Source organism: Rutilus rutilus, assembly GCF_951802725.1.
Source record: "Rutilus rutilus genome assembly, chromosome: 17".
Lineage (NCBI taxonomy): Eukaryota > Metazoa > Chordata > Actinopteri > Cypriniformes > Leuciscidae > Rutilus > Rutilus rutilus.
Window position 1 is genome coordinate 19,494,518 of NC_140230.1, and position 27,998 is coordinate 19,522,515.

The window sequence follows — 27,998 nt, forward strand, 5'->3', positions numbered from 1 at the left end:
ATAATATAATATAATATAATATAATTATTGTCGATGAATGTGCTGCACGCTTCTGTCCGCTAGATGGAGCTATAGGGTTAGTGCAGGGGAATTTGCACTTGGCACAGTTTTTAGACGTTAGCAGCGCGTCATCTTTGCCCTGCTGGTCCCGAGACTGAACAGAGAGGAGTTAAACCTGTCTTTACCTTATTGCTGTCCAATATGGGTGAGCTTAGCTTTTACATTAACTATTTCAAACGTTAAAATTTGAGCTGTTCTGTCTGTTATTTTGCACGCATGATCATAAAAAGGGACATATAGTAACGTTACACGGGTGGTCTCGTTAAAAGTTTGTAGCATTGAAACGCAAAATAGGAGCCTGCTGCAGCTCCTCATTTAAATCGCTTTGTGAACATTAACAATAAGTTGAATTGGGGTTTTTTCATCCCTTTGTGTTTCGAACAAAGCAAAAGCAAAAATGTACAGTATGAATGGTGTTTAGCTCACCGCTAACCATTGCTAAACATTTCATATGTTTTCAATTGTCATCGGCATAGTATTCTTAGAAAAGACGAAGGAAGAAGAATAACAATAACTTAATTCAGTGTGCGCTTACTATTAAAAAAAAAAAAAAAAGCAAAACAGTAACTTAAATGAAAAATTGTAGCCTCTCTGATTGTTTCCACACGGAACGTTTTAAAGAGCGTACACTGACGTGTCCAAATTCTTGCACATTTACCTGCTTCATAATAGATCTATAGTACGCTTTTCCCTTTACGTTTATGCTTTTTTGCCTTTCTCTACGTAATTTGACGTTTCTTGTCTGTAAATCAATAGATGACAAAATGTTTATCAATCTGAGTCTTCCTTCGTTCCCAAATTAATTCTTCCGTAATGAACACTAGCCCGTCGCGGAACCAAAATAGACTAATCTGTCAAGAACTGTACGCATACATGTTCTTAATTCTTTCTTAATATATTCAATTCAAATTCATCTCAGAGAAGGATTTTTTTTTTCGCTTGCGAGAATTTGACAAGTTTTAAATAATATTATTTATCAGTATAATACAGAATACTGACTAATAAATAATAAAGTAATAGTATTAGTGCTATTACTGGGCATATTATTCTTTGATTTTTAGACTGATGTTTCCACACACTCACACTTTGTCTTTTGCTTGCCCTTGGTCTCTCTCTCTCTCTCTCTCTCTTTCTCTGTTGTTATAGCGGTGAACACAAGTACATCCCTGGTGTTGTCCAGTCTGCTGTCCGTGCTGGTGTTTGCAGGAATGCAGATGTTCAGTCGGCAGCTGGGCTCTTCAGAGTGGCTGACCATCCTGGGGGGCTTCCTGGGGTCTGTGCTGTTTGTCTGCTCTCTTACAGTATCCTTCTGCTGCTCTGTCATGCATACAGTAGTAGTTTGTCTAACCTTAAGGCTTCATGTTAAGTTTTTGCTCAGTTGGCTTATCTGTTTTCGGTGTTAGTTCTTAACCTGCAATTACAGGCTTTCAATAACCTGGAGAACCTTGTCTTCGGGAAAGGCTTCCAAGCCAAAATCTTCCCAGAGAGTAAGTGCTGCTATTTGTCTGGTGTATCCTCCTCCTCACTTGCATAAAGTTCAAATGAATGAAGAAACACTTACCATTAAAAAGTTAAAAAGCTTTTTTTCAGCAAGGATGCATTAAATGATTTAAAAGTGACAGTAAAGACTTCTTTACAGTAAAGACCGTACTGTCCTTTTGAACTTTCTATTCATCAAAGAATACTGAAAAGTCACAGTTACCACAAAAGCACAACTGTTATCTACATTGATAATAATAAGAAATGTGTATTGAGCAGCAAATCAGCATATTAGAATGATTTGTTGGATCATGTGACACTGAAGACTGGAGTAATGATTCCTGCTTTGCCATCACAGGAATAAATGACATAAATAAATATATATATATATATATATATATATTAAATTAACAAAACAGTTATTTTGAAACTGTAATAATGTTTCAATCTAAATCACAAACTTACAGCAGTGTATATTTAACCAGACGATTTTAATAATGACATTTTAACAATGTACAAATAAACATTTTGATAGACAAATGTAATCAGATTGAATTAAAATCTGAATGATTTTAATGAAGAATTAATATATGTACTTACCTGAAAAATCTTTGTCTCAGTTCTCGTGTGCCTGTGCCTCTCTCTGTTTGCGTCTGGTTTGGTGCATCGTGTGTGCGTGACAACGTGGTGAGTTACTTTTAAAACGTTTAAAAGTTTTTGACTTTGGTTTTCTTTTTCTTTTTTGCTGGGTTTATTCCTCATAAATATAATAATCATATTATGTTGTTTTGGATAATGTTGCACTATATTCTTGATGATCATGAAAACTTGTATTATTATTTTGTGTAATTATAAAATATGAAATGAATTGAATCATTTCATTGTTTATGTATTTATTTAATATATATATTTATGTAATTATATAATTTTCTTGTATAATTTCTGCATAATTTAAACTGAAAAGAAGTACATTGCACAAGTATTTAAACCCTTAACTCAGTACTTAGTTAAAGCATCTTTACAGCCTCAAGTCTTTTTGGGTAAGATGTGACAAGCTTTGCATTTGGCAATTTTCTGCCATTCTTCTCCTCAGATCCTCCCAAGCTCTGTCAGGTAGGATGGGGGCTGACAAAACAGACATTTTCAGGTTTCTCCAGAGATGTTCGATTGGGTTCAAGCCCAACCTCTGGCTGGGCCACTCAAGGACCCTCACAGAGTTGTCCATAAGCCACACTTGCATTGTCTTTGCTGTGTGCTTGGGGTCATTGTCCTTTTGGAACGTGAACCTTCTGCCCAGTCCGAAGTTCTGAATGCTTTGGACCAGGTTTTCATTAAGGCTAACTCTATATTTTGCGGTGTTGATCTTTGCTTCTACCCTGACGAGTCCCTTAGTCCTTGCCACTGAAGAAAACACCCCAACATCATGATGCTGCTACCACCACACTTTATGGTTGGGATGGTATTGTGCAGGTGATGAGCGGTGCCTGTTTTTCTCCATACATGAGGCTTGGAACTGAGGTTCATTAGACCAGAGAATATTGTTTCTCACAGTCTGAGAAAAAAAGTGTTTTCTTATGTGTCTTTACTGAGGAGAGGATTGAGTCTGGCCACTCATATCTGCCATAAAGCCCAGATCGGTGGAGTGTTGCAGTGATGTTTGTCCTTCTGTAGATTTCTCCCATCTCCATATATGATCATGAAGCTATGGTCACCACTCTTATAAAGGCCCGGCCTTCTTCATTAATTTTGGCAAAGAGGCCAGCTCTAGAACTCCTGACTCCTGGTTGTTTCAAACTTCTTCTATTAAGGATTATGGAGGTTACATGCTTTTGTGAACCTTCAATGGAGCAGATTTTTTTTTTGTAGTCTTCCTTCCCCAGATCTATGTCTTGACACAATCCTGTCTCTGAGCTCTACAGGCAGTTCTTTTGACCTCATGGCTTGGTTTTTGCTCCGATTTTGCATTTTCAGCTGGTAGACCTTTTATTGAAAGGTGTGTGCCTTTCCAAATCATACCCATTCAATTGAATTTGCCATAGGTTAACATCTACAAGCGCAATTTGAATGCTCCTGAGCTAAATTCCAAGTGTCCCAGAAAAGGGTATGAATACTTATGCAATGTAATTATTTGCAGTTAAGGTTTAAGTTGTCACAAATCAGTTTTTTGCCTTGTCATTATGGTGTATGGAGTGTAGATTCATGTGGAAAATATAAAAATATAAAAAAATGAAGGGGATTGAATACTTTCACAAGACACACAAACAAACATTATATATATGTCTGAGGTCCAGAGCACTCTGGAGAAGGTTTTCGTCCAGGATATCCCTTTACTTGGCCGCATTCATCTTTCCCTCGATTGCAACCAGTCGTCCTGTCCCTGCAGCTGAAAAACACCCCCACAGCATGATGCTGCCACCACCATGCTTCACTGTTGAGACTGTATTGGACAGGTGATGAGCAGTGCCTGGTTTTCTCCACACATACCGCTTAGAATTAAGGCCAAAAAGTTCTATCTTGGTCTCATCAGACCAGAGAATCTTATTTATCACCATCTTGGAGTCCTTCAGGTGTGCTTTCATGTGTCTTGCACTGAGGAGAGGCTTCCGTCGGGCCACTCTGCCATAAAGCCCCGACTGGTGGATGGCTGCAGTGATGGTTGACTTACTACAACTTTCTCCCATCTCCCGACTGCATCTCTGGAGCTCAGCCACAGTGATCTTTGGGTTCTTCTTTACCTCTCTCACCAAGGCTCTTCTCCCCCGATAGCTCAGTTTGGCCGGACGGCCAGCTCTAGGAAGGGTTCTGGTCGTCCCAAACGTCTTCCATTTAAGGATTATGGAGGCCACTGTGCTCTTAGGAACCTTAAGTGCAGCAGAAAATAGTGAGGGAAAAAAATGACCTTAAATGATTTTAGCAAATGGCTGCAATATAACAGAGTGAAAAATTTAAGGGGGTCTGAATACTTTCCGTACCCACTGTATATATATAAAAAATCAGGTGCACTATTGTCCATTACGGCACTGATGATGTTGTGAATCTAAAACGTTTGGACTTTGCATTTTGCCTCTAAAGTATTTTTTGTAAGAAATCTTCGACTATTATGTGTGTGAGCTCCTCTTGTTGTGGTAATCGATTACCACATAAAAAACGTGACTCATCCCACAGTTTTTAAAAACAAACAAAACATTTTTGACAACCCACTTGACTTTTATAGGCTACCTGTCGAATTGGTCAAATATAACTCATTCAACACTGTTAATTTGTTCTTTCTTTCTCTGTTCTCTCCAATATAGCCTGATCTTCTCTGTCATCGCACTGTACTACATCAACAAAGTGTCAGCAGCTCTTTACCAGGCAGCACCTGCTCCAGCTCCTGCCAAACTCACCAGCAAGGGCAAAAGGAAGAACTGAAGCACTTATGACATCAGCCACCACACCGTTGTATGCTAAAGCTACAAAATCTGATGCGTTTGCCAACAGCAGACTTTTTTTTTATCCATTCCATCCACACTGAAAAATAACTAAACACATTGTCATACCAGTCATAGATGTGTGGTTTTTGGTTCTGTTTACAAAATTGTTTTTGTTTAAGGGGTTTGTTATTAAAAGTTGATAAAAGAATCATGGCCCCTCAGAGAGCTACTCTTGTTTTCCTGTTATTGTCGGCACAATATGAAAATTATTTTTAAAGGCATCCTAATGATCTTATTTTGAATGATTCATTAATGCATATGTACCTTGTATTTTTTTCCGGTGAAACGGCAGACTTCGCCCTAATAACGTATGCTGGACTTTTCCAGTCATCAAGTCCACTTTAACCTGCCGTTTTCTTACATTTGTTGTCAAGCTCACAATCAGTTCATTCAGTCAACCACTGATGGATCAAACTAAGTCCCCAGCATAAACGTCACTGTACATCACAATTTGGAAGAAATTTTTCATTGTGAATTTTCTGTAACAGACAATATGAAAACTGCAGTTGATTTAGGAATAATTATTATTGTAGTGAGTTGTTAGACTCCAGATGACTAACCTGCCAAGTGATTTCAGTGTCCTCCACCCTTTATGTATGCTAAACAGTGCTGGTTTCCTGCCTAAGGCCTCACATTGCATCCTGGGACTCTCAGCTGACTCAGTCAGTCCTGCTACTGACCCCGCACAAAAAACTCATTCATTGTCATCTTTCGACTTCATTTAACCTACTCAGTCCTTAAAGCTCAAACCGCAGATAAGCTTCAAATTAGCATGGAATTAAAAGTATGTGACTCTACCACAGTTGAAGCTCACCCAAATATTTGTAATGCATTTCAAATTAAAACCAGATAGCCTAGTTGTGGTACTGCTGTGATCTGCCAAAATGGTTCTCCCAGGCTATGTAAACATAAGCATTGAATATTCAGAAGGACAAAAAACTAGTGGAAGCCCATTTGTTCAGTTTAGTTATTTTCCATATCAATTCATGTCTTTTCTGGACAGACCAATGCTGTAGTTGTGAAAGTTAATGTTTTTTCACCCTCATGTTGCTTCTTTATAGCATTAATGCATAGATGTTTATCTGTTTTAGCCCTTTGTGGGAAAAAACTGCCAGTTAGACCACTTAAAAAAAAACATCATGTCCTAGCTTGAAAGGAATGTAACGAGAGAATTGTAGTGGCAAAAAATCTCCAGAGATGTACAAAGGATTCAACAATGGTTACTATGACAAAAACAGTCGTGCTTACTCAAAACACCATGTGTCATCCACTCATGACCGTTCTCTCTCTTCCCCTTTTCTCATGTCCTATACTAATAAAGATTCAATTTAGTTTCTGATATTTCACCCAAAGATGACAATTCTATCATCATTTACTCACCTTCAAGTTGTTCCAAACCTGTATGAATTTCTTTCTTCTGCTGAACACAAAAGAAGATATTTAGAAGAATATGGGTAACCACACAGTTGATGGACCCCATTGACTTATGGGAAAAAATATTATGGAAGTCAATGGGGCTCCTCAACTGTTTGGTTGCAGACATTCAGCAGAAGAAATAAATTCATACAGGTTTGGAACAACTTAAGGGTGAGTACATGATGACCAAAATGTCTTTTTTGGGTGAACTACCCCTTTAAAGGTACTTCCTGTGTGCTGGGTAGAGACATCCCTTCATGCCTACTGTGCAGATTGAAACAGGCCATATCTTTGCCAAAAGCGCCGGCCCTTCCCTTAAAAATAATGCCCTGCCAAGTATCCTCTTCTAACATTTGTTCAAAGTGGAGAGTCAGACATGTTGTGTTGTGTCAGACGAGAAGCATTGTGAAAGTTTTGAGTCACACACTTAGGAAATGGTGGATAGGAATTTAAGGGCTGATCCTCCTTGTGAAAACATACTGACCCATACTGAACATTCGTTCAACATGCAAAGGAATGCACTGACCATAAAGTAGCACATATATACACACACACACATATATATAAAAAATTCCACTGGTGCAAAATGCAATAGTGATGGCAACAGTGTTTTTCTGCTTAAAAACAATCTGTCCTTGTGAAAAAGGAGTACACCTTAGCATACTTTTTAAAAGATTATGGAAATAAAGGAATATACTGAAGTGCAAACTGAATGTAATGTTTTGTTATTTGAAATTAAGTGAAAATGTATTATTACATTTATATTAAATAAAATTAGTTTCACTTAAGAATGCTTTTTTGAGGCACTTATAGGACTTGCATACATCTCTATATGTAATATAATTATATTGTCATTTAAATATGATGTACACATAGCATTGTGGAATTTACATGCATTTTTAATCACACATTTGTAATGATGAAACAATAAAAAAAACACTACAGTTAAAATCATAATCAAGAAAGAAAGAAAAATCATAAAATCAACTAAGAATACTTTAAAGCACTACAAAAGATAAAAAAAAAATGTTTTTGCAACAATAAATGAAAATGTAGGCTACCTTAAATAAAAAAAAACGTTTGATTTTCAATTATTTCAAAGTGCAGTGTACACAGTCATGAAAGTATACTCTCTTTAAGTAGCCTACGTTTAAGTGGCCTTTTATTTTAATAATATAATATTATCTGCAGGTACATTTTAAAATATAAGATTTGAAGTAGGCTACGCTACAAGTAGGCTAAGCACACTTCTTTTTCACAAGGGTGGTTTGCTGGTTTTAGCTGGTTTACGATGGTCTAACTGGTTTCACGCGTGACATATTTAAGGTGTGTTTTGTTCCAGCAGAGTTGATTGGAGTGGAATTCCTCGTTCATAAATCTGTAACAGCACCACTGTTAAATTCATTTACATACTCGTGCTTACATTCATTCGCGTTTGTACTGTAAACCCGTCAGCGTTTTCTGTAACGTTAAGCCCTAAACAGTTAACATTTAGGCTACAGTTCCCACCCAACCTCACACTCATCATTCGGGCGGAGCCCCGGTATAAATTCCTGCTCTGCTTGACCAACTCTTGCACAGGACATTCAGTACATTCTTTCATCTCTTCAGGTGACGCTCTGCCTTTTATCACCGTAAGTACGCAAACTTTTACTATTCTGGAACAATTTGACATTTAAATAAAGGCATAGTAGCCTACAACATTGTTTTACTTAGTTACCGACTGATAGCGGTTTTTTAAAAGTTTTTACTTTAGTGTTGTAAGATTTCTCTACTTGTAAAGTGATAGTAATACATAACTTTGAAATACGAACTGCACTTTTTAAATGGTGTGTGTGTGTGTGTGTAGCCTATGCGTGTATGCACAGATTTTATGGCCATCAGTGTCACTTAGGCTACGTAATCTAAACATTAAAATAACTTATTAATTCTGAAATACTTTAAACAATTGCATCAGGATATAGGCCTTCTAATAATAAATGCCTCTTTTTTTAAATGCAACTATTTGGCATGACATCTGGTGGGCATTACTCACACTTTGGCTTATTTCCAAATGGAAAAATCCACTTCTGTTTCCCAATCTGCCCAATGGGAGGAGAACAGTGGCCGTTTGCACAATATGCAGTTTGATTAAGGGATGAGACACAAAAACTAATACATTTTCTCTCACTGTAGACAGTCAAAATGCCGTCTGATCTTGAGAGAGCAATGGAGACTCTGATCACGGTGTTTCACCGTTATGCTGACACAGAGGGTAGCAAAGCATCCCTGAGTCGCAAAGAGCTCAAACTGCTGATGGAGAAAGAGCTGTCTAGCTTTCTGAAGGTACAAATTTCCATCTATCACACCCAAGGCGGGACAACTTTAAACATAGGCTTGGGCCCTGTGATGATCAGGGCCCTCTAATGGTATAGCACGGGCAGGGCCGTACCAAGCATGGGGCGGGACCCAGTGCAAGGTAGTGGAAGCCACCCTCTGGTCCGTTCCCCTCAAGTGCGGCCGTGACGGCTAGCCTAACGCCCTGAGCAAGGGGCCTCTGATATCCATACCGAATCATTCAGATCTTCTTCATAATTTAACTCTTTTTCCATAATCTGTGGAAAGCTACTTCCAATTCTATTATATTGCAAACATGTATCTTTTGTTTCTCCCAGAGTCAGAAGGACCCTGCTGCCATTGACAGGATTATGAAGGATCTGGACTCTAATGGAGACGGAGAAGTGAATTTTGAAGAGTTTGTGTCTCTTGTGGTGGGCCTCTCCATTGCCTGTGAACAGATCTACCAGACGCAAAAGCAGGCAACTTGTGTCAAAAAGAATTAAATAGCCAAACATGAGGGCAAAAAAGAATGTCTGTTTTTCTTTTTCGTCATTTTGTTAATGTTTTTCACTATTAGCCACATGCCTTGAAGTTGTTACTACAGTTACAATGTATGTATGTTTTGCAAAAGATGATGTTTTGTCAGTTTTGTCCAGTGATGTTCAAATTTACTTTAAGTTTTTATAAGTGTCAGCATTGGGCACAAAATGTATTCTCAAAAGTCCTGTAGGTTCCACCATGGAAATAAACACTCAATGATTTTCCAGTTTTTTTTTTTTTTTTTTTTTTTTGCCTCCATACTGTTCAGGGCTTGACTCCAAAATACTCTGCAAAATTATTAAGATATCACATCAGACGTTATTCTGATGAGACTTTTGGAGACAATTTCAAAAGAAAATGCAAACCGCTCTTTATGATTGTCTTAAGGGTGCAGACACATTGGAACTTAAAAACATCTTAGATTGAGTTTGAGAGTATCAAATACAATCTTAACATAGAATATTTTCCAGACATAAGCCTCTGAGAACTTTTGCTTGAATGAATATTTATATAATAAGGATAATTCTACAAAACGGGTTCCATTTTTGTCCTTCATATGCACATTTTCCCATGATTTTAAACATTTGATTAGATATTATCAGCATTAAATTCTCTTTACAAGCACAAGGCTTGTAATATTAAATTACTCGTCAGCTCTGTTATACTTTCTGTAGGCATTTGAGATGATAATGCAATTTATTAACACTACAGGTATAGGCTACCTGAAAGAATTATTAAAAATGTTATATTTATGTACGTTTCTGTTTTGCATTCTGTTTTCTGATGGCTTAACATGGTGACAGAAGAGCTACCAAACAACCTTTGCCTCTCCCAGAAATGACTGAAACTCTAATAGACACACAAATGGCATGATAACAGCAACAGCAACAACAACAACATTTGATAGAAATATTTTATGTAATGGTTATTTTCAACATTAAATGTACAGAGAAATGCAGACTAAGGATGCTCATGTCAAAGGCCATATATACCAAAAAATGCTTAACACATAGTCATATGATTAGCTTAGATCATTACAAACCAATCACCAGAACAATTCACAGTGAAGAAGACTTGAGTGAGATTGATTTTTACTCAACTGTATGATTTAAATATACATGTATCTTTCTATTCAGGAGACTCACTTGGTTGTTGTGGCCAGTGATCTCCCGGACGAGAATTTAACTTAATTTCTACAAAGAGCAACTTGGGAGTCGTGTCAGGAATATGCTGTGCAGCTGAGAAACAGATTCTACGCTCAAAAGACAACAACAGAACATCTATGTGTGATTGAGGTAGTAATAGAAGTAGCCTACTAAAGATTCTACGGTCAAAAGACCACCGCAGAAACAGTGATGGTGTTGGAAGACTATAGAGCCGCCCTCGGGGTGAGGCTGTAATACTCTGAGTTAGTATTAATGATCCTGTGTCAGACCAGCGTACACCTGAGAAGGACGGTGAGAGCATATAGATGCTAAAGACCTGTGTGCTCATGTGTGATTGAGGTAGCGATAGTAGCTTCTTGACGGGACGCCGTCACCTTACTTCAGGGAATTACCTCGAGATACTGTGGTTATTATTTTTAACAACTGGAAGTTGTTTAAATTGTCCGTGGTGAAGTAGTCAGATTAAGTAGGTATATTTGTATTAAGAATTTCCACGACAAACACAACACAACACAGAAATGCCAATCCTTAAGAGCAACACCATTTTCATAACCGGGTCAATCACAGACTTCAACAGTGACTTTGTGAATGTTCAAAGAGCAGCCAATTCAGTCACAGACTGTCTTTATTTTCTCTCCACGCTTCCTTTAAAATTTTCATAAATAATGGGATTCTCGTTGTCTAACACAGTAACAATGAGGGATATCACAAAGGTCTCTACCAATCCACTTATGCCTGATACATCAGTCTGATACGTAAATCAGATGATACATCATTGCCCAATATAAACATTTAAAATATATAAAGATATAGCCTATTTAAATAAACACATTTTATTGCCCTGAAATTAGTTTTAAAACTACAATATGACCAAGAATATGAAAAAGTAAATAAGTTGTTTCTGAATGCTTTCAATTTTGAATAGATAATCATCCCGCCCTCACTTAATCCTCTGTTTACATCAGACATTCAAACACCAAACACAGATTTAACTTTGAACCACAGGCATATCAATATTTAATGCAACCCTGTAATGACATTCATGAATCTCAATATCGTTCTCTTTTTTTTTTCTTTTTTTTGAGTCTATCATTATTGTGTGATTTGTGGAGCATTATAGGCTACTCGCTGTTTTTTTTTTTTTTTTAAGCTCACTCGACATCATGTAGAGAGTGCTTACAAGCTGGTGCTTATTGTAGATACATATACCTGAATTAATTTTACATAATAAAATATAATTTTAGGATCTGTTGATTCAAACAACTTTGGTGGTTTTCAAATGTAGGCTACCCCCTCCCCCCTCCACCGACAATGTGTGGGCGTGTTTGAAATCCGTGTAAACAGTCGCGTTGCCTTGCAACCAGAATGACTCTTAAGGGTGTGTCAGCCACATGAGGTCATTGGGAGCCAGTGCTAACATGGGTTTTTTTTTCTTTTTTTCTCCTCCGTATGATTTGTCTGGACTTAAAATACAAAAATACCTAGACCATAGATCTTCAGTATAATCAGTATATCAATACAATTACAATTATTATTACCATTATTATGCACATATTTATAATGCTTGATATAATACATAATATTACATGATGCACAAACAAAGTGAATGGTACAAGGACACTTTTTTTTCCTTTTCTTTTCTTTTTCTTGTAAAACGGAATTAAAGTGTCTAATGTCTGTCATGTGACCATATAGACCTTATTCACAGCAGCGCCATCTTCGTTTTTTAACAGGAATGAAAGCAAGGTTGTGTGAGGGATAGACGTAGCCTACATCTCTTCAGTGAGTTGCACTGGTGTTGTGTTTTTGGTTTGTTTTGCTGGCGAAACACAGCATTATCTTTCCAAAAAAATTCAGTAGACCAAAAAAAAAAAAAAAAAAGTCCCCAGACAATATTAGCTGTGTAAAATGATAAGTGACCTCAGAGCTTTATACAGCTTCTTACAGCGGATGCCACTGAAAACACGGTAAGTCTATCACAGCCTCGCTTTCATTCGTGGCGCAGCTCTTAATATGGTCTATTATAGTTCAGGAAGTTGATCACTAGATGTCAGCAGTATTCCACACGTCATGAGTTCTTCCATCAACTCGCTCTTCCTCTTCTCTCCTACTTGTAGACAAGTAACCCAACAATTCTCTTTTGTTTTGTTTTTCCTACACAGATAAGATCAAACATGTCGGTAGGCTACATTTATACCGCTGTTTTGCTGAATGTCTATGATGGATTATTTTAAAACTAACGTGCTAAATAACATAAACACATTTGTGTTCCAACATTTTTATGTCAGATAAAGTGACACCAATGATTATATTTTTGCAATTAGTTTTTGTTATTTTCTTTTTTACTTAATTAGGCCCCTATAGTATTATAATTTTTGGTTACAGACGTGTTACAGTGTATTACACATTTTAGTAGCTACTGAGTAATTCAACTTATTAGGGTTTGGAATAAAAATGTTAGTTTATGTTATTCATGTATGCATAATTTACTGTTATTACAGTAAGTACATGTAACAAGGTCACTGTAACTTACACACGGTCACTAAAATAAAGAGTGAACTAGTTTTTCTGTAGAGCTCATGATCTCTCGAGTCAAATCCTCATGGCTATGGCACCTATACATATATAATGGCTCCTATAATGCTCCTTTTTTTGCGTGCATATTTGCTTAGGTGTGTTTGTGCAATAAAAACACCTGAGGTTATGCTTACCTGGCAATGTAGAAGAGCCTGCACTGAACAAAAGATAATTAAATAGAGTACACTTAAAAGCACACACCCTTCTTTTTAATACTCCACAGCCTAAAGGTTTTTCTCAGAGGTTAGAGGTAAAGACTTTGGTGGGGTTTACATTCACTGACATTTACTTTGCTGTTAGTGTTACCGTCTTGGTAATGTTCTGCACACATATAAAAAAAGATTATGTGATGAGAAATAATGGAAGATATATGATAAATATGTTTGGTTAAGTTAATTAGAAAGGGTGTGTCTGTTTATCTGGCTGTTTACTTCGGTCTCCAAAAAGTAGACTATATTACGACACTGGATGATGAGTCAGTGTCTTTGTATTTATGTCATGTATGAAAAGCTTAAGTGAAATTCTGTTGCTCCACAACCGAGCATAAAGATGAGCAGTCATTGTCTAGTATGGTTTTGTGCACCATTGCATGCATTATTGTCTGCAGATGGCTTCATTATTGTTAGCGTTTCTGTGTACTGTGGATAAAGTATTTATGTATATAATATACAATATATAGATTATATAGTCTCCTTTAAAAATGACCATTTTGCAAATATCAGGCATTCTTTGATGTCTGAAGACTAGATTTAGAGAGGATAAGTGTGTCTCTGTTTACTGCAAATATGAAGCTTCGTTTGAAGCTTGTGATTCAAGCCTCCACGAAAATATAGCCAACAACGTCATAGCTACACAATGAGTCTTTCAGCTTTTTCCTAAATGTTGAAGATGAAACATTATTAAAAGAATGTTTAAAGAAAGGGCATGCAGTCACTTCAGAAAAAAAAACATGCAACTATGGCGTTCAGGGTGCATGAGACCATTTAGTTCAGGCTTCCACAATTTTCTACGTGGAAGGAAGGACAATGGGCAACACCCAGAAGAGAGAGCGAAAGAGTCACTCATGTCCTATGTGACTCAGATTCCCCATGCAGTCTGACTTGGGAAATCCCCAATCATTTTTTTGTTTATTTACTATAATCAAATTGCATAACCATAGTAAAACACAGCAGAATATCATATTTGAATCTAAAAAGTGTAACAGATTACATAAGCATGTATTATTTTACGAAGCATGAGACTCATCAGACTGGATTGGGTGTGCTACGAATCCTACATAGCACAAGAATGAATCATTCCTGTCGCTGTGTGTGTGCGTGTGTGTGCTATGGAAAATAAAATCTGTGCTTTAAAAGCAGCAGACGATTCACTCCAACAAAACATCTGCATAACTTCTCTGGAACCACAACACTGAGGTAAGTGCAAGAAAATAAGAAGAGAGAAAGAGAAAAAGAAAGTGCAAATAGAGTTATAAAAATAGGGCAGAAGAAGATTTTAGAAACAGTTCATATGATGGATTTAATGCATGACTCTTGTTATTTAACTCAAGTATTATTTAAAGGGATATATCATTCAAGTTCTGTCATACTCACCATCATGTACAAACCTGTATGAAATTCTTTCTTCTGTGGAACACGGAAGAGGATATTTTTGAAATGTCAATTATTTTTGTCCGTTCAATGAAAGTCAATTGGATCCAACATAAAGAAACGTTGGAACCCCACTGGCTATTATTGTACTGACAAAAACATTCTTCAAAATCTCATTTCATTCAGACCCTTTGTATTTTCACAGTGCCGCTTAAATTGCATTCCTGAGTTGCAGACCATCATTTTGTGGGTATGTCTTGCAGCAAATATAAATGTGTTGTGTTGTTTGTTTTGCATTGGCCATAGACCTTCTTTATGGTGACTTTAGGATGATAAATGTGCATGAAGAGGTTCTGACTGGCATTAGTGAACTTCATGAATCTCTTTCTCACAGACATGTCTAAGCTGGAGAAAGCCATCGTGGCCATAGTGGAGGTGTTTGAGGAGTATGCAGGAACAGATGAGAAGAAGTCCCAGCTCAGTAATGCTGAACTCGGACAGCTTATTAAAGCTCAACTGACCAGTCCTGAATTTAAGGTTAGAATGAGAGAGATGCATAGAAAAAAAAAGATGACGGTTTTGAGAAAGATAGTCATTGGCTGGGAGAAGTGAACACCTCCAACATGTTGCAACACATCAAACCATGTTTACAAAAATAGTTGTGCAATTACTGTGCAGTAAAGGCTTATTATGCAACTTGGCATGAGAAGCATTTACTTCTTGTAACTTACAAGTCGTAACACCCATGATGGAAAATATTCCTGCTCTTCATTCCTGCTCTCATTCCTTTTGCTAACATACTTTTTAGAAACTCATGCCCTTCATCAAATTTTTTTTTTTTTTTTTTTTTGGAGCTATGAGTGGTATGTAAGTAATAACAGGATTGACATTCCTCCCTCTGTCTGTCTCAGGATAAAGTGGATCCAGAGAATATTAAGGAGGTGATGGAAGAACTGGATAAGAACCATGATGGAGAAGTGAACTTCCGTGAATTCAGTCAGTGTATTTCTGGTCTAGCCAGGGCCTACTATATGAAGAAGCATGGCAAAGAAAAGAGCAGAGGGAGGGGCAGAGGGGGTCAGGATAAGTGAACACACACGTCCTTCACACACTTTTCTCACATGCCTCCTATAAGGTCCCAAAGTACCTCTCAGTGTCTCACGCTGTACTTTTTAATGTTGCCAACAATTGTATATGGTGTAAGACAGTATGGCACAATAGAAAATGGTGTTATGACAGAGTTGTGCAAAATGCTTGTCCTCTCTAACGAACAGTAATTACTTATAGATATTTTGCAAAAGTGTAATTTATAGTTCTGTGGACACTAATAAAACCCTCTTGTGATCACTCGTGTACTTCTCACTTTTTTCTCTTCATTTATTTTTTATATGACATAATTACACCAATTATTGCATTTATTATATCTTGAAGGCTAATTATTTTTAAAATCTGCTCAAAATAACTATTTAAATCAATGAGTGCATGTTATATTTTAATATTAAATTATTTGTGTATGTTGGGGGGGGGAATAATATTTTTATATTAGTTATACTATTTATTTACATTATATCACATTTTGGGGGTATAAAAATGTGTCCATTTCTTTTACTGTCTAATGGTTTTTACCCTTTAGACGGGAACAATAGATTTGACAATAGGGATCTCATTTTTTGAGTAAAAAAAACATTATTTTTGAATCATTTTGGAAATTGATATATATGAGTGTCACAGCAAAGGGTCTGAATACTTAGGACCATGTGATATTTCAGTTTTTCTTTTTTAATAAATGTGCAAAAATGTCAACAATTCTGTGTTTTTCTGTCAATATGGGGTGCTGTGTGTACAATAATGAGGAACAAAAATGAACTTAAATGATTTTAGCAAATGGCTGCAATATAACAAAGAGTGAAACATTTAAGGGGGTCTGAATACTTTCCGTACCCACTGTATGCATGTATCCACACATGCACAGGTTCAAGGGTAGACTAGTGTGATTTTGTGCCAATTTTCTTTAGATTTTCTTTAATATTTCCAAAATTATTCAAAAAGAATGTTTTTTTTTTTACTCAAAAAGATGCCTACTATCAAATAAATGAAGCCTACGATTAATCAGATGCAAATAGAAATATAAAACCAGTCCTAATTGAAAGAGAACAAGTTGACAAAAAGATTTAATCCAATATTGGGTGAAAATATAGCATAACAAGTGATTTATAATTGTATAATTGTAGTCCGGGAACACCACAAGTGTAACAAGGTGACAAAACCCCCCTAAAAAATTAAGAAAATTGTCAAAAAACATTTCAGAAGTAGTTATACCATTTGTGAACAGTCACTAAGTTTCAGTCCAAAGCGATAACATTACCTAGTATTTTCGGGAAAAAGAAAATCTTCTCCGGGTCAAAATGACCCGAACAACACATGAGGGTCAAGTCACCTTAATTTAGGCCTATATCACTTTACACAATACAAACTGTTTCAAAGCATCTTCACAGGCCTCAACAGAAAAATAATGAGTGATGAAAACAGAGTTCAATTCTGCTGTAAAAGAGCCCTAAAAAGACAGGTCAGTCAATAAAGATCATCAAATGTGGAAACAAACAGTTCAGTTCAGATATAAAACAGTGATGTTGTCGTCCAGCTCAGTTCTTATCCAATAGTGTCAGTGCATCCAAGACTAAAATATTGCTGAATATTAAAGGGGTGGTATAATGCCCTTTTCACAAGATGTAAAATAAGTCTCAGATGTCCCCAGAGTGTGTATGTGAAGTTTTAGCTCAAAATACCCCACAGATATTTTTATATAGCATGTTAAAATTGTCAATTTTTGAGGGTGAGCAAAAACGCACCGTTTTGTGTCTGTTCCTTTAAATGCAAACGAGTTGCTGCTCCCAGCACAGAGGGCGGAGCTTCAACAGTTTGCACTCACACAGACATGCACTGAAAATTTCAACAACTTTTAGCCTTTTATGTTCAAATCGGATTCAGACAATGATGGAGAGACCCAAGAAGAAGTGGCAACTTGTAGAATGCAACAGGACGTTTCTGAATGGTCAGCTGATGAATTTATGTAGCTTATGTGTAGTTATCTTCTAGTCATTGATTGGCATATTCTGTCTTGATAATCTATAAATCGTGTTCCGGGGGCGGGGTTTATGTCAATTTTAGGGTTGGTGATGTCACTAACCCGGGAGGAATGTTGTGTGGTCCCAACCAGCCGTTTGTTGTAGTCCTTAAAAAGCCATTTCTTTAAAAGCAAATATCTCCCTTTGCTTTGAACTTTGAGCATTGTAATTTTGCAGATGTTGTTTATGCTCAAACAGCAACATTACACACTAACTAAAGTTAGAAAAGTGAAATCATAATCAACCAACCCTTTAAGTGTCCCCAACTAAGCAAGCCAAAGGTGACAGTGGCAAGGAACCCAAACTCCATCTGTGACAGAAATGGAGTAAAAAGCAGGTTCAATTGGGGGACCAGTTCTCATCTGGCCAAATTAACCAACATACTGTGGTTTAATTCCAGGCTGCATCATAAGTCAGATTGTGGATTGGTATCATTCAGAATATTCCATCCAGTTCGTTCTGCTTGAAGATTAGGAAATATCACACCGGCATATGTTGGGGAGGAGTCGAATCTGGCCATAGGGGTCTGTGCAGAGGTCTGCTGCAAGTTTAGTTGAGTTTACTCAATTCAGTTCATCAATAAATACATTTTGTAGTGTATATAAAAATGTTTAAATGCAATAAATATTTTTTTTCCTTGTAATTGGACTTTTTGTACTCTTGTACTCTATGGCAGTTGACCTACTTGCTCCATGCAAACATGAATGCAAACCTGTTCTAATAGGATAATTGCTTTGTAACATTGTTTGGCACAAATGATTCTGTCACACCTCCTTTTTACACATGCTGTCATCCTCTGTGAATGTACAGTAACCTTAAAAAAATTCACAACATGTTTTAGGTAAAGAAGGCCTACCCTATGAAAAAGTCATTTAAAAGTCTGTCTGAAAGAGTCAGAATTTAAATCTTTCTTAAATTTACATCAAATATATGCTATATTTTAATCAAATTCATACAAATAAAAAAAGTTTACACAAAAACAATTACCCTACTATCGTGTATGTATTTCATAAAGGCCTAGATCAAACAGAGGTGTGCTTGACAGGAGGCAGTTTTGTTTGAAGTATCTCATTGACTTATTCAAATTGACGTTTCTGCTGCAGTGCAAAGGCAAATAACTCACCCATTTTGATTATAGGCAATCCAGCTTAGCTGATTGTTGTCAGGCGATCAGTCACTCATATGTCACATTTACAGACCCAAGATGAAATTTGGGGCTGTAATAAAAAAATATAACAGTCAAAGAGAGCAAGATAATAGATTGTTACATAATAGCAGCTTTAGAAGGTGTATTTCAGGAGCAGGTTTAAACCTGTAAGCCAACTGCCACTAATTCTTTTCTCACATTTGTGTAGGCTATACCAAAACGTTACAACATGTAGCCTATACCTGCACAGAGAAAATAAAAATCTATGTGAAATGCCCCCTAATAGTTGACTAAACATTAGTTGACGAGAAGAGGCTTAGTCGACCAATATTTTAGTTGTTTTGTCACTTAAATAAAAACACTCCACAGGAAGTGGCAAAGTCACGCAGTCCGTGGGCACATATAGTTCGGGCAGGAAATCCGAACATTCACCTATCATCCATTGACCTTAAATATGGTTTTGTCATTTGAAACATGTAAGTAACTTGGCCACTCGCTCTAATGTTAACCTAAATAAATGTGCGCAATGGTGGGTCCGAAATCGTGCACTGTCTGTGTAGGTAGGTAGCCTGGCTAACGTCAGACCTCTTTCTCACTGAGACGTGGTCTGGGAACCACATGTTCATTTTCTCGTATTTGAGGCGTGGTTTACGAATGCCCAGAGCCGTTTATTGGGCTCTACGAATGTCTATCAAATGCGTCTGTACGTAGCCAATCGTTTCAATTATACCAGATGACGTATGTAGAGCGACAGAAATTCGATGAGGAAGAAGACGATGGCTGAAGAAGACTAAACTACTTAGAACACTATCTAAGGCTGCATCGAAAGGTAACTTTGCGTCTGATGCCATGTTGGATCCATAAGATATAAACAAACTGCTTCGGTGTGTCGCATAGACGTCATCATCGTCTTGCTGCTCCCTCCCCGTTCTGTGATTGGTCCCCTCACTGAGGCGACAATCTGATCCATGGTATCCAGGCTGCCTAGCAGCATGAATAAAATTGCGCTGCGCTCAAGGCAGCATGGGGAAACCCAGGCTAGTAGGTAGGCCTACTACAATTTGAACTTTATTCCTTTTTATTTATGACAACTATTTCGAATACTAATTCAGACATACAGTTGGCGTACTGTTTTTCGCATACTATATAGTAAGGAAGTAATCGATTTTGGACGCAGCGCAAGTGTTTGTGCGGAGTGTGGCAGCTAAAGCATAGCGCTCTTACTGCATAACATGGAGACGCCAGCGTTTTCCTGATAACAATGGAAACAATCATTTTTGGTCATGCAGATAAGTGTAATACATCATTAGAAATTGTAACTACTTTTATTTTTGTAAACTCACAATAGCAACTAAATGTTGTGCTTTTGTAAAATAAAGAACAGTTTAGTAGTTTAGTTTTTTTTTTTTTTGTGTTCACAGACATTTTAAGCCGCACTATATGTATTATATCAATAAATTCATGAAGCATGCTGCATGGAAACTTCCTGCAGGGACACCTGTCTCTCTGCAGTATATATTGTTTTTCCCAGAGTGCAGTCCCTGTCCTCCACACCTGTATAGCAGTCTAATGTAAGAGCGAACACACCCACATGTTCCTAAACACACAAAGCACACAAACAGCATCTCGATTAGGCTTGTTTACAAAGGACAGATGGCATTTTGCTTGGAAGAAATACTCTGCACCCCACATGAAACCTGGAAAAAAAAATCATAATGTGAGGAAAATTGCACCTAATTAGCACCATAACAGTACAATTGTATTACACTTATAGATTTAAAAGTATATTCTTAGCAAATGCATGAGTGCATTTACAGTGTTGTTGGTGACGAGATTGAGTAGGTATGTCTACTCTTTCGACTTGTAATCTACAGTACATTGCATATTCAATTATTAATGTTATAAAGTCATTAATCTCTTACTGGAAGGTCATTTGCTGTAACTCAATGTCAGAACACACTGGGCCTGCAAGAGACTGATTGTTTAAAATGTGAAGCAGTCTAGGTGATTGCATGAGGTGTACAGGCATGACTTTGAACCGCATTCAAATACTGGCTGGCGGTGACTCATCTTTTGCCCGTTTAGATGCCTGATAACTTGCAGGAAATGATTTCCCTTTGGTGCATTTCCATAAATCAATTATTTAAATGAAGAAGAGAACAAAATTCAGAGCACTAAAGACTTTAGTCTTTTAGTCTTTAAAGACTAAAGATTCAGTCACTGAAGACTTGATCTTTAATTTGCTGTCCCACCCATGTCATTCCTTTGGCATGATTTAGGTGTGGTAACATGGTGACAGTTTCAATTGTTCAACTTCAAGAGCGAACAAAAGAAAAGCCAACAAAACGCAAACAAAGACACTGAACAAAGACAGACAAACATAAGCATAAAAATCATATATGTTCAGAGGTGATAAATATAGGCAAGAGTTTAAAATGTACATTTACATAAATCCATGTAGCAAAAAAGAAAACACCTACAACAACAAAAGTGATTTACCCTAGAAAGACTGTCACTGTAATAATGCTGTAATATAAAGTTTCAGAGCTGCAATGGGAAAAGTATTACATATACAGATCGAACACTGACCGCAGGCTTCTGACTGGAACATGGATTTGCAGAAGTGAATGGAGGTAATTGGTGCACATTATGACTGTTCTAGCAGGGCTACCTTAGGGCTTTTCATATTGAAATAGTAAACCCTGGGTCATTCTAAACCCCGGGTAAACGGAATTCTGGGATATCTTGCTTTACATTTCACACTGTTCATAATTTACCCAGGGTTAACATTTAATCCAGGGTATACTCATAAAATGACGTTTCACATTGTACATTCCTAAACCATGGGTTAACAGTCTTATTTGCATATTTGCGATGTCATTTTCATTGTTTGGATGAACGCAGCACGCGACCTGCTTACATAAAAGCTCATTATGCGTCCTCGTATAATGAATGGACATTTCGGACTATGAAGGTAAGAATGAAACGGTCTCTTCTTCACTCAAATTGTTGCATTTTCGGTTATTTAACATTTTTCCTTTCAAACGCTGAATTTACTATAAAATACAAAGTGTTTCCTTGACTGTCCAAAACACACAAAAGCACACACACACACACACAAAAAAAAAGTGTCTAGCTGTAACATTCTAACACTGCATCGTATCACACTGTACAAGTTTGGCACCACAATGTTAACACCGCAAAGGTTTCATAACCCCGGGTAAAAAACGGTGCTAACCCTCCTTCTAAAATGTGTGTGAAACGTTCCTTTACCCTGGGTTAAAAGCGGTGTTGAAAAAAATGATTCGTTGAATTTAATAAAAAAAAAATATCGTAAGTGGTTGCACACAATTGATTTTAGCTACATTTAAACAAATGCATTAAGTTTAACTTACCGTAATCAATTTTAGTTCAACTTAATGCATTTGTTTAAATGTAGCTAAAATCAAATGTGTGCAACCACTTACGATGTTTTTCTTTATTAAATTCAATTAATTTTTTTTTTCAGTGTAGAAGGATGATAACCTGGGGTTAAGCACAGTGTGAAAAGCCCTATTAAGACTAACAGAGACCCCAGGGCTATTAGTCTCGGAGGGGTTCGACACACCTTCATTTTGCAGACTCTGCAGAGACCTGCTGATTGCATGATCATTTTGCACATGTATTTCTATTAATGCAGAATTAAATGCAAAAAAACTCAAGTTCCAAATGTAGGTGCTTCTACAGTAAAATAAAATTGTGATGCAGACTGTAATCATCATCACACCATGTCTGTTCGTTTTGCCAGATGAGAACTGGTCTCCCGATTGAGCCTGCTTTCTCCCAAGGTTTTTTCTCCATTTCTGTCACATGATGTTTGGGTTCCTTGCCAGTGTCACCTTTGCCTAGTTAGGGACACTTAATATTCTGCAGTGTTATTGACTTGAATGCACTGACACTATTGGATGAGAACTGAACTGTTTATTAAAGCTGCTTTGAAACAATCTGTATTTAAAGCGCTATATAAATGAAGGTGACTTGACAATTTCGGCGTACTTTAGAAACATGCTGACTTTCCCTGTGTAAAAATGGCTCACATGGTATAGCAAGCCAAAAAAACATACATCCTGTGGAAAGTTTAAAATGGGTTGCTGACCTTGCGGTAAGTTTAGTGAGAGATGACTGGATGGTCATAGTTAACTTAGCCAGGGACAATGGTGGAGGTGAGAAACACAGAGAAACCTCAATACCACACTACCTCAATCACACTTTTGGCTGTTCCCTAAATAGCGTGATTGGTAGTCAACTGCTTTCCAAATAGATGATATTTTAGATAAGATGGAATAAATGGTTCATTTCATTTGTTTGGGGGAAAAATTTGTTGCAGGTAAATGTTGCTGAACAAAGGCAATTAAACGGTCCTCATCTGACTTTTTTAAAATTCCATTTGATTAGAATGTTATTCAATATTCTTTATCACCATATAGCGCAGAACAGTTTCAGTTTGTGTCAGTTGACACGGTTACAGTTTGTATTTCCGGCGTGATGCAACAAAATTAGGCTGTTCGTAACCTTGGTGACGCAGCATGATCACATGATACATAAAGGTAATCACACCGTGCTAAACCATGCTCACGTGGAGATATAACTGGAAACGTTCCTCACCATGTGGGGATGCTCTGTGTAATGGGTAGGTGATAGGGCTCAGGTCTTAATAGGATTGTTGTAGTGGAAGTCATATTCTATCGACATCCTCATAATACTGTTAAAATATTTCAATGATTCAATAAACTTCATCAATTCATTGATTCTCCCATTTAGAATCTAATACAAGGCTAATCAGATTTTATTCAATATACTTGATTTATATTTTATATTGATAGATATGTTGCTATGTCTTATGTGTATAATGATACTCTGTACAGTGTGTAACTGTCTCAATCTGATTGCAATGCAGCATTTCATTTCCAGGCAGCCCCATAAGCTGTGCAAAATACAACTAAGCAAAACTTAATTTGACTTTACTTCACTTGAGACAAACTTCATTTTTAGTGTACTCAAGAGCAGAGAAAACATAATGGAAGCACACAAGAGAGTAGAAAACAGCACAGGACAAGATGCTTAAAAGTGGAGGATTTCCTCTGTATATGCCAGTGTGCCAGAGTGGAGAAGCTGGCAGCAGGAAAACATTTTCTTTTATCAGCCCACAGAGAGAGAGAGAGAGAGAGAGAGAGAAAGGGTGAGAGAGGAGGAAACACAGAGAGACAAAGAGAGACATGGGAGGTGGAGGCCAGTGTGAACATTATGTGTGATTTTCCATTCTGATGTACAAAAGAATAGAAGTTAAATAACAAAACACAAAACGTTTCCTACAGGAAATATCAATTCATGCACACAAACACTACCTAGCTAACAAAAATATGTTCTGGGAACGGTTTTCTAACATTCCCATAAAGTTATTTCTGTCATGACAACTCTCGGAGTGTTTGGAATGGTAATGGGTATGACAATGTTGATATGTTTGGTCTAGTAATATCTGCTACGCTGCTGCTGCTGTTGGTTTTTGCTGCTGCTGCTGCTGCAGAGCAAGTAAGACATGCTGCTGCTGTACAAAACAGCATACATGATTTACAATAGCAGATCTTATCAGGTCTAATGATGGTTTGATTCTTAAACCAACCGTTCTTTTGAGTCGGTTCTCAGGAAGTAACCGATCGAGTTGCTTCACTAATTTAACTGAATCGAGTTTAATTTCGGGTTGATGACGCAAAACGCACTGCTAAAGAAGCATGTCCGACTCAAAAAGAACCAACTGAGCCGGTTTAACCAGTGTCGAAGTTTGCCGAGGATTACAGAGGAGCTGATAGTGATGAGTGAGTTTACGATACTATGCCAGCCTGAGGCACATTCTGGAAATATGCTAAAACCAGGAAAAACCTTCTGTTGAGAGATGCATTTTACTATAGTTTATTGTGCATGCAGATTATATTTTATGTCGTATTTGTGAAATCAAGGAGTTTATAAGACTGGGTTATTCTTTCTGTATACTTTAGACATGTAGATCATATCCACGTTTGTGCATCAATGCGTGTTGTAATGTGTGCTGTAGGTGCGAAACTTTTAGGAATCTTATCCAACATATATAGCTCTTCAATATTGGTCAGACGTATCCGACATAAAGGATCCGCAAATGAAACTGTGACCACAAACACCATTAACTTACGTTTACAGGACAATGGTATGCTTATTTTTCAATTGAGAAGTTTTTCAATGCGTACAGATGACACCATTGCCAAAACGTTCCCCATTTACAAGGATCTGCGAAAACGACTAAAAACGCTGTATTCTGCTGCCGGGCCATTAGATGGCGATGAAACATTTAGATTGAACATGTGATACTCATGTGAATGATGTCATTGTTTTCACAGATTAGCACTTTTGTTGTTTACATGGAGGCCGGTTTCAAAAACGTGTACTTTTGAAAGTTTGCGGTTTCAGTTACCCACTTTTTTTATACGCCAAAACGTATAAAACGGTGTAATGTACACAGCCCCTGAAGTGAATGAAAGGCTATAATAAGCAATTTGCGTTCACACAAATAAATTTGAATAAATAAATAAACAAATTATTTGAATGTTTCAATATGCGTTGACACAAATTACTTAATTTGAATGTTTCCTTGATATAACATGACACTGAGTTGTTAGAAAAGAAATGCGTTGTTACATAATTGCTAATGATGTAAGGAACCGGTGAATCGTTATTTTGAACCGGTTCATTGAAACGAACTGTCCGAAAGAACTGGTTCGTGGAAATTAATCAGACTTTACATCATTATACTGTCTGGGGCATAGATATCATATAAAGGCTAGATGTCTTAAGGCGGAGTCACTTCCGGCATCACCGGCGGCCATCTTAGGACAGGGCTCTGTGAATTAAGGTGAGTGAGCAGCACGCACACAAATCCTCTTATCTCGCTGAAATCTGGACGGATTTACAAACGGTTTGGTTTCTTACAAACGTTATTAACGTGGCTATAATTCTGAATGCTTAAACATTTTGAACATAATTATTCATATGTATGCAGTATAATAGCTACATCTCTGACGTTTATAACAAACCAAACCGTTTGAAAATCGGTATAAAATTGAGCAAGTTATGGTTATTTAAAAGTACATGCACCATGTTATGAGTGAGCGAGCACCCTGTCTTAAGATGGCCGCCGTGTGCGGATGTCGAGCTCCATTGGCCAGCAGCGCGGACGAGACATCTAGCCTTTATATGATATCTATGGTCTGGGGAACGTAGAGGGTTTCTGAAAGCGTGCTGCAAGTATTTGAAGGTTGAGTAGCGAGCTCATTGGTTACTGATACAGCAGGAACCAATCAGCTGTGCCTTAAAGAGAATGATGTGATTGCAAGCATATCGAATTAATAAGGACCTATCAGTGTGCCGTCAAGAGAGACAGAACTTTGTATGAAAACGTTATTTTTGAATATTTTAGAGAGTTCAAAAGCATCCAGGTTTTAAATTATTTTAAGAATGTTTTTTTATTTTTTTTTTTTATATGAACGTTAGAAAAAAAACATTAAGGGAATGCTTTCTTTTATCATTTTGCGAGTATTATGGGAATGTTACTTTTGAATGTTCTCTGAACCATCTGAAACAAAGTAGCAAGTAGTAACATTTAAAAACATTAGACAAACATTCAACCAAAATGTTTCAGAAAAACGTTCCATGAATGATGTATTAAATAAAAATTTTATGCTAATGTTTTGATAAAGTTATTAAAGACCAGATCACTTTGAACATGTTCTATTAACATTACTGGAAGAACTTTGTTCATAACTTTGAAAGAACCTTGCCAAGAATGGTCTAATAATGTTCAATGTTAGCTGGATATCTACTTTTTGATTTGTTCATTCAATATTATACAGAAGAAAAGGCCAGAAGGTTTAGTGCAGCTCTCCAGTCTAAAGCAATATGATATTTCACAGAGATGTAAAGTCCCACCGATGCCCCTAAAATTCACACTAATCCAGGCCTCATCACACAAGCACACACACACACACACACACACACACACACACACACACACACGCTCAGCTGTGTGACAGGGTTGGATGCTTCCCTTCATAGGGCTATATTAGAAATATTAGATAACTGTCTGAGTCACACAAGCAGGCCCTCTGTAATTAACTTGTGATGAAAGAAGTCCCTTTGTGCTTCCCTTTGCAGCTGATCGGATGGTAGTGTCTTTTTTTCTTTGGCAATCATATAGTTTGAATTGTTAGGCTGATCTGAATTTATGCAATGATCTCCATATAGTTGGTACTCTGGGAAATGGCTCTCATTGAAGAGAACTACAGGTAGTGATGTTACGTCTGACACCGACGCTCCGAAGCTTGCTTCAAACTCGAACGGTCCTTGCAATGAACCACTGCTTCGGAGCTTGTATCATTACGTCACTAGTCACGTGAAAATGACTTCTGAAGCAAACACACTGGTTCACTCCTGTAGTAAACCACCTGACTGCTTTGACAGCCCAATCCAGTGTTGACAGGTTTGAAACCTGGCGGCTGTATTTCTTATAAAAGTGAAGGTAAAAAAAAACTATAGAAACCATTACAGAAATTCTATTGGATTTAATGGTTTTCATGGGAATTTTATTGGTTGTAATGGGAATTATAGTGGTCTCTGTGGGTCTACTGATATGTGTTGGGTTGTATTGGTGGGGGCATTAAATCCTAATGGAATATGTCCCTAACACACTACAAAAAAGAATAATGTAGTGGTTTAAATGGTAAAAGCCAATGGTTCCTATTTTAATATAAACCATTAGAATTTCTGTGATGGTTTCCAACTTTTTTTTAAGCTGGTCTGATCTTCTGTCCTTGTCTAAAGAAATAATTACACACACACATCATGTTTTATTATCAAGGTGAACACATGAAATTCATCAGTATCTGTAAAATTCACCTACATAACTGAGTTTCACAGCACTAACACTGTTTCAGCTTTGATCGCCTCGGTAAAAACACGTAATAAACGGGGCGTTACTTGCATTTTATGGTTGTCAGCGTTGTTGCATTACATTTACTTCACCAGGAGATGGTGCTGCAATTTCT

General features: G+C 37.1%; 3 protein-coding genes across 3 annotated transcripts; all 3 read left to right on the forward strand.

Moving 5' to 3' along the window:
• The first annotated feature begins 51 nt into the window (after positions 1–51).
• Positions 52–5,160, forward strand: krtcap2 (keratinocyte associated protein 2). The gene is made up of 5 exons (XM_084435307.1): positions 52–205; positions 1,207–1,361; positions 1,484–1,547; positions 2,160–2,226; positions 4,833–5,160. The coding sequence occupies exons 1-5, from the start codon at positions 202–204 to the stop codon at positions 4,948–4,950; spliced, it is 408 nt and encodes a 135-aa protein (XP_084291433.1). The 5' UTR covers positions 52–201; the 3' UTR covers positions 4,951–5,160.
• Positions 5,161–7,730: 2,570 nt separating this feature from the next.
• Positions 7,731–9,513, forward strand: s100a10b (S100 calcium binding protein A10b). Its single transcript, XM_084435309.1, has 3 exons — positions 7,731–8,062; positions 8,604–8,753; positions 9,083–9,513. Exons 2-3 carry the CDS (start codon positions 8,613–8,615, stop codon positions 9,248–9,250), a joined length of 309 nt encoding a protein of 102 aa, XP_084291435.1. The 5' UTR covers positions 7,731–8,062; positions 8,604–8,612; the 3' UTR covers positions 9,251–9,513.
• Positions 9,514–14,068: 4,555 nt separating this feature from the next.
• On the forward strand, positions 14,069–15,968 carry s100w (S100 calcium binding protein W). The gene is made up of 4 exons (XM_084435308.1): positions 14,069–14,445; positions 14,825–14,869; positions 15,014–15,156; positions 15,531–15,968. The coding sequence occupies exons 3-4, from the start codon at positions 15,016–15,018 to the stop codon at positions 15,708–15,710; spliced, it is 321 nt and encodes a 106-aa protein (XP_084291434.1). The 5' UTR covers positions 14,069–14,445; positions 14,825–14,869; positions 15,014–15,015; the 3' UTR covers positions 15,711–15,968.
• The last annotated feature ends 12,030 nt before the right edge of the window (positions 15,969–27,998 follow it).

Excerpts from the sequence above, each read along its gene's own strand:
- krtcap2 (XM_084435307.1), top strand. Across the intron at positions 1,548-2,159 it reads AGCCAAAATCTTCCCAGAGA|TTCTCGTGTGCCTGTGCCTC; the intron begins GTAAGTGCTGCT and ends TCTTTGTCTCAG. Across the intron at positions 2,227-4,832 it reads CGTGTGTGCGTGACAACGTG|CCTGATCTTCTCTGTCATCG; the intron begins GTGAGTTACTTT and ends TCTCCAATATAG.
- s100a10b (XM_084435309.1), top strand. The coding sequence starts at position 8,613 with ATGCCGTCTGATCTTGAGAGAGCAATGGAGACTCTGATCACGGTGTTT. Across the intron at positions 8,754-9,082 it reads AGCTGTCTAGCTTTCTGAAG|AGTCAGAAGGACCCTGCTGC; the intron begins GTACAAATTTCC and ends TGTTTCTCCCAG.
- s100w (XM_084435308.1), top strand. The coding sequence starts at position 15,016 with ATGTCTAAGCTGGAGAAAGCCATCGTGGCCATAGTGGAGGTGTTTGAG. Across the intron at positions 15,157-15,530 it reads TGACCAGTCCTGAATTTAAG|GATAAAGTGGATCCAGAGAA; the intron begins GTTAGAATGAGA and ends TGTCTGTCTCAG.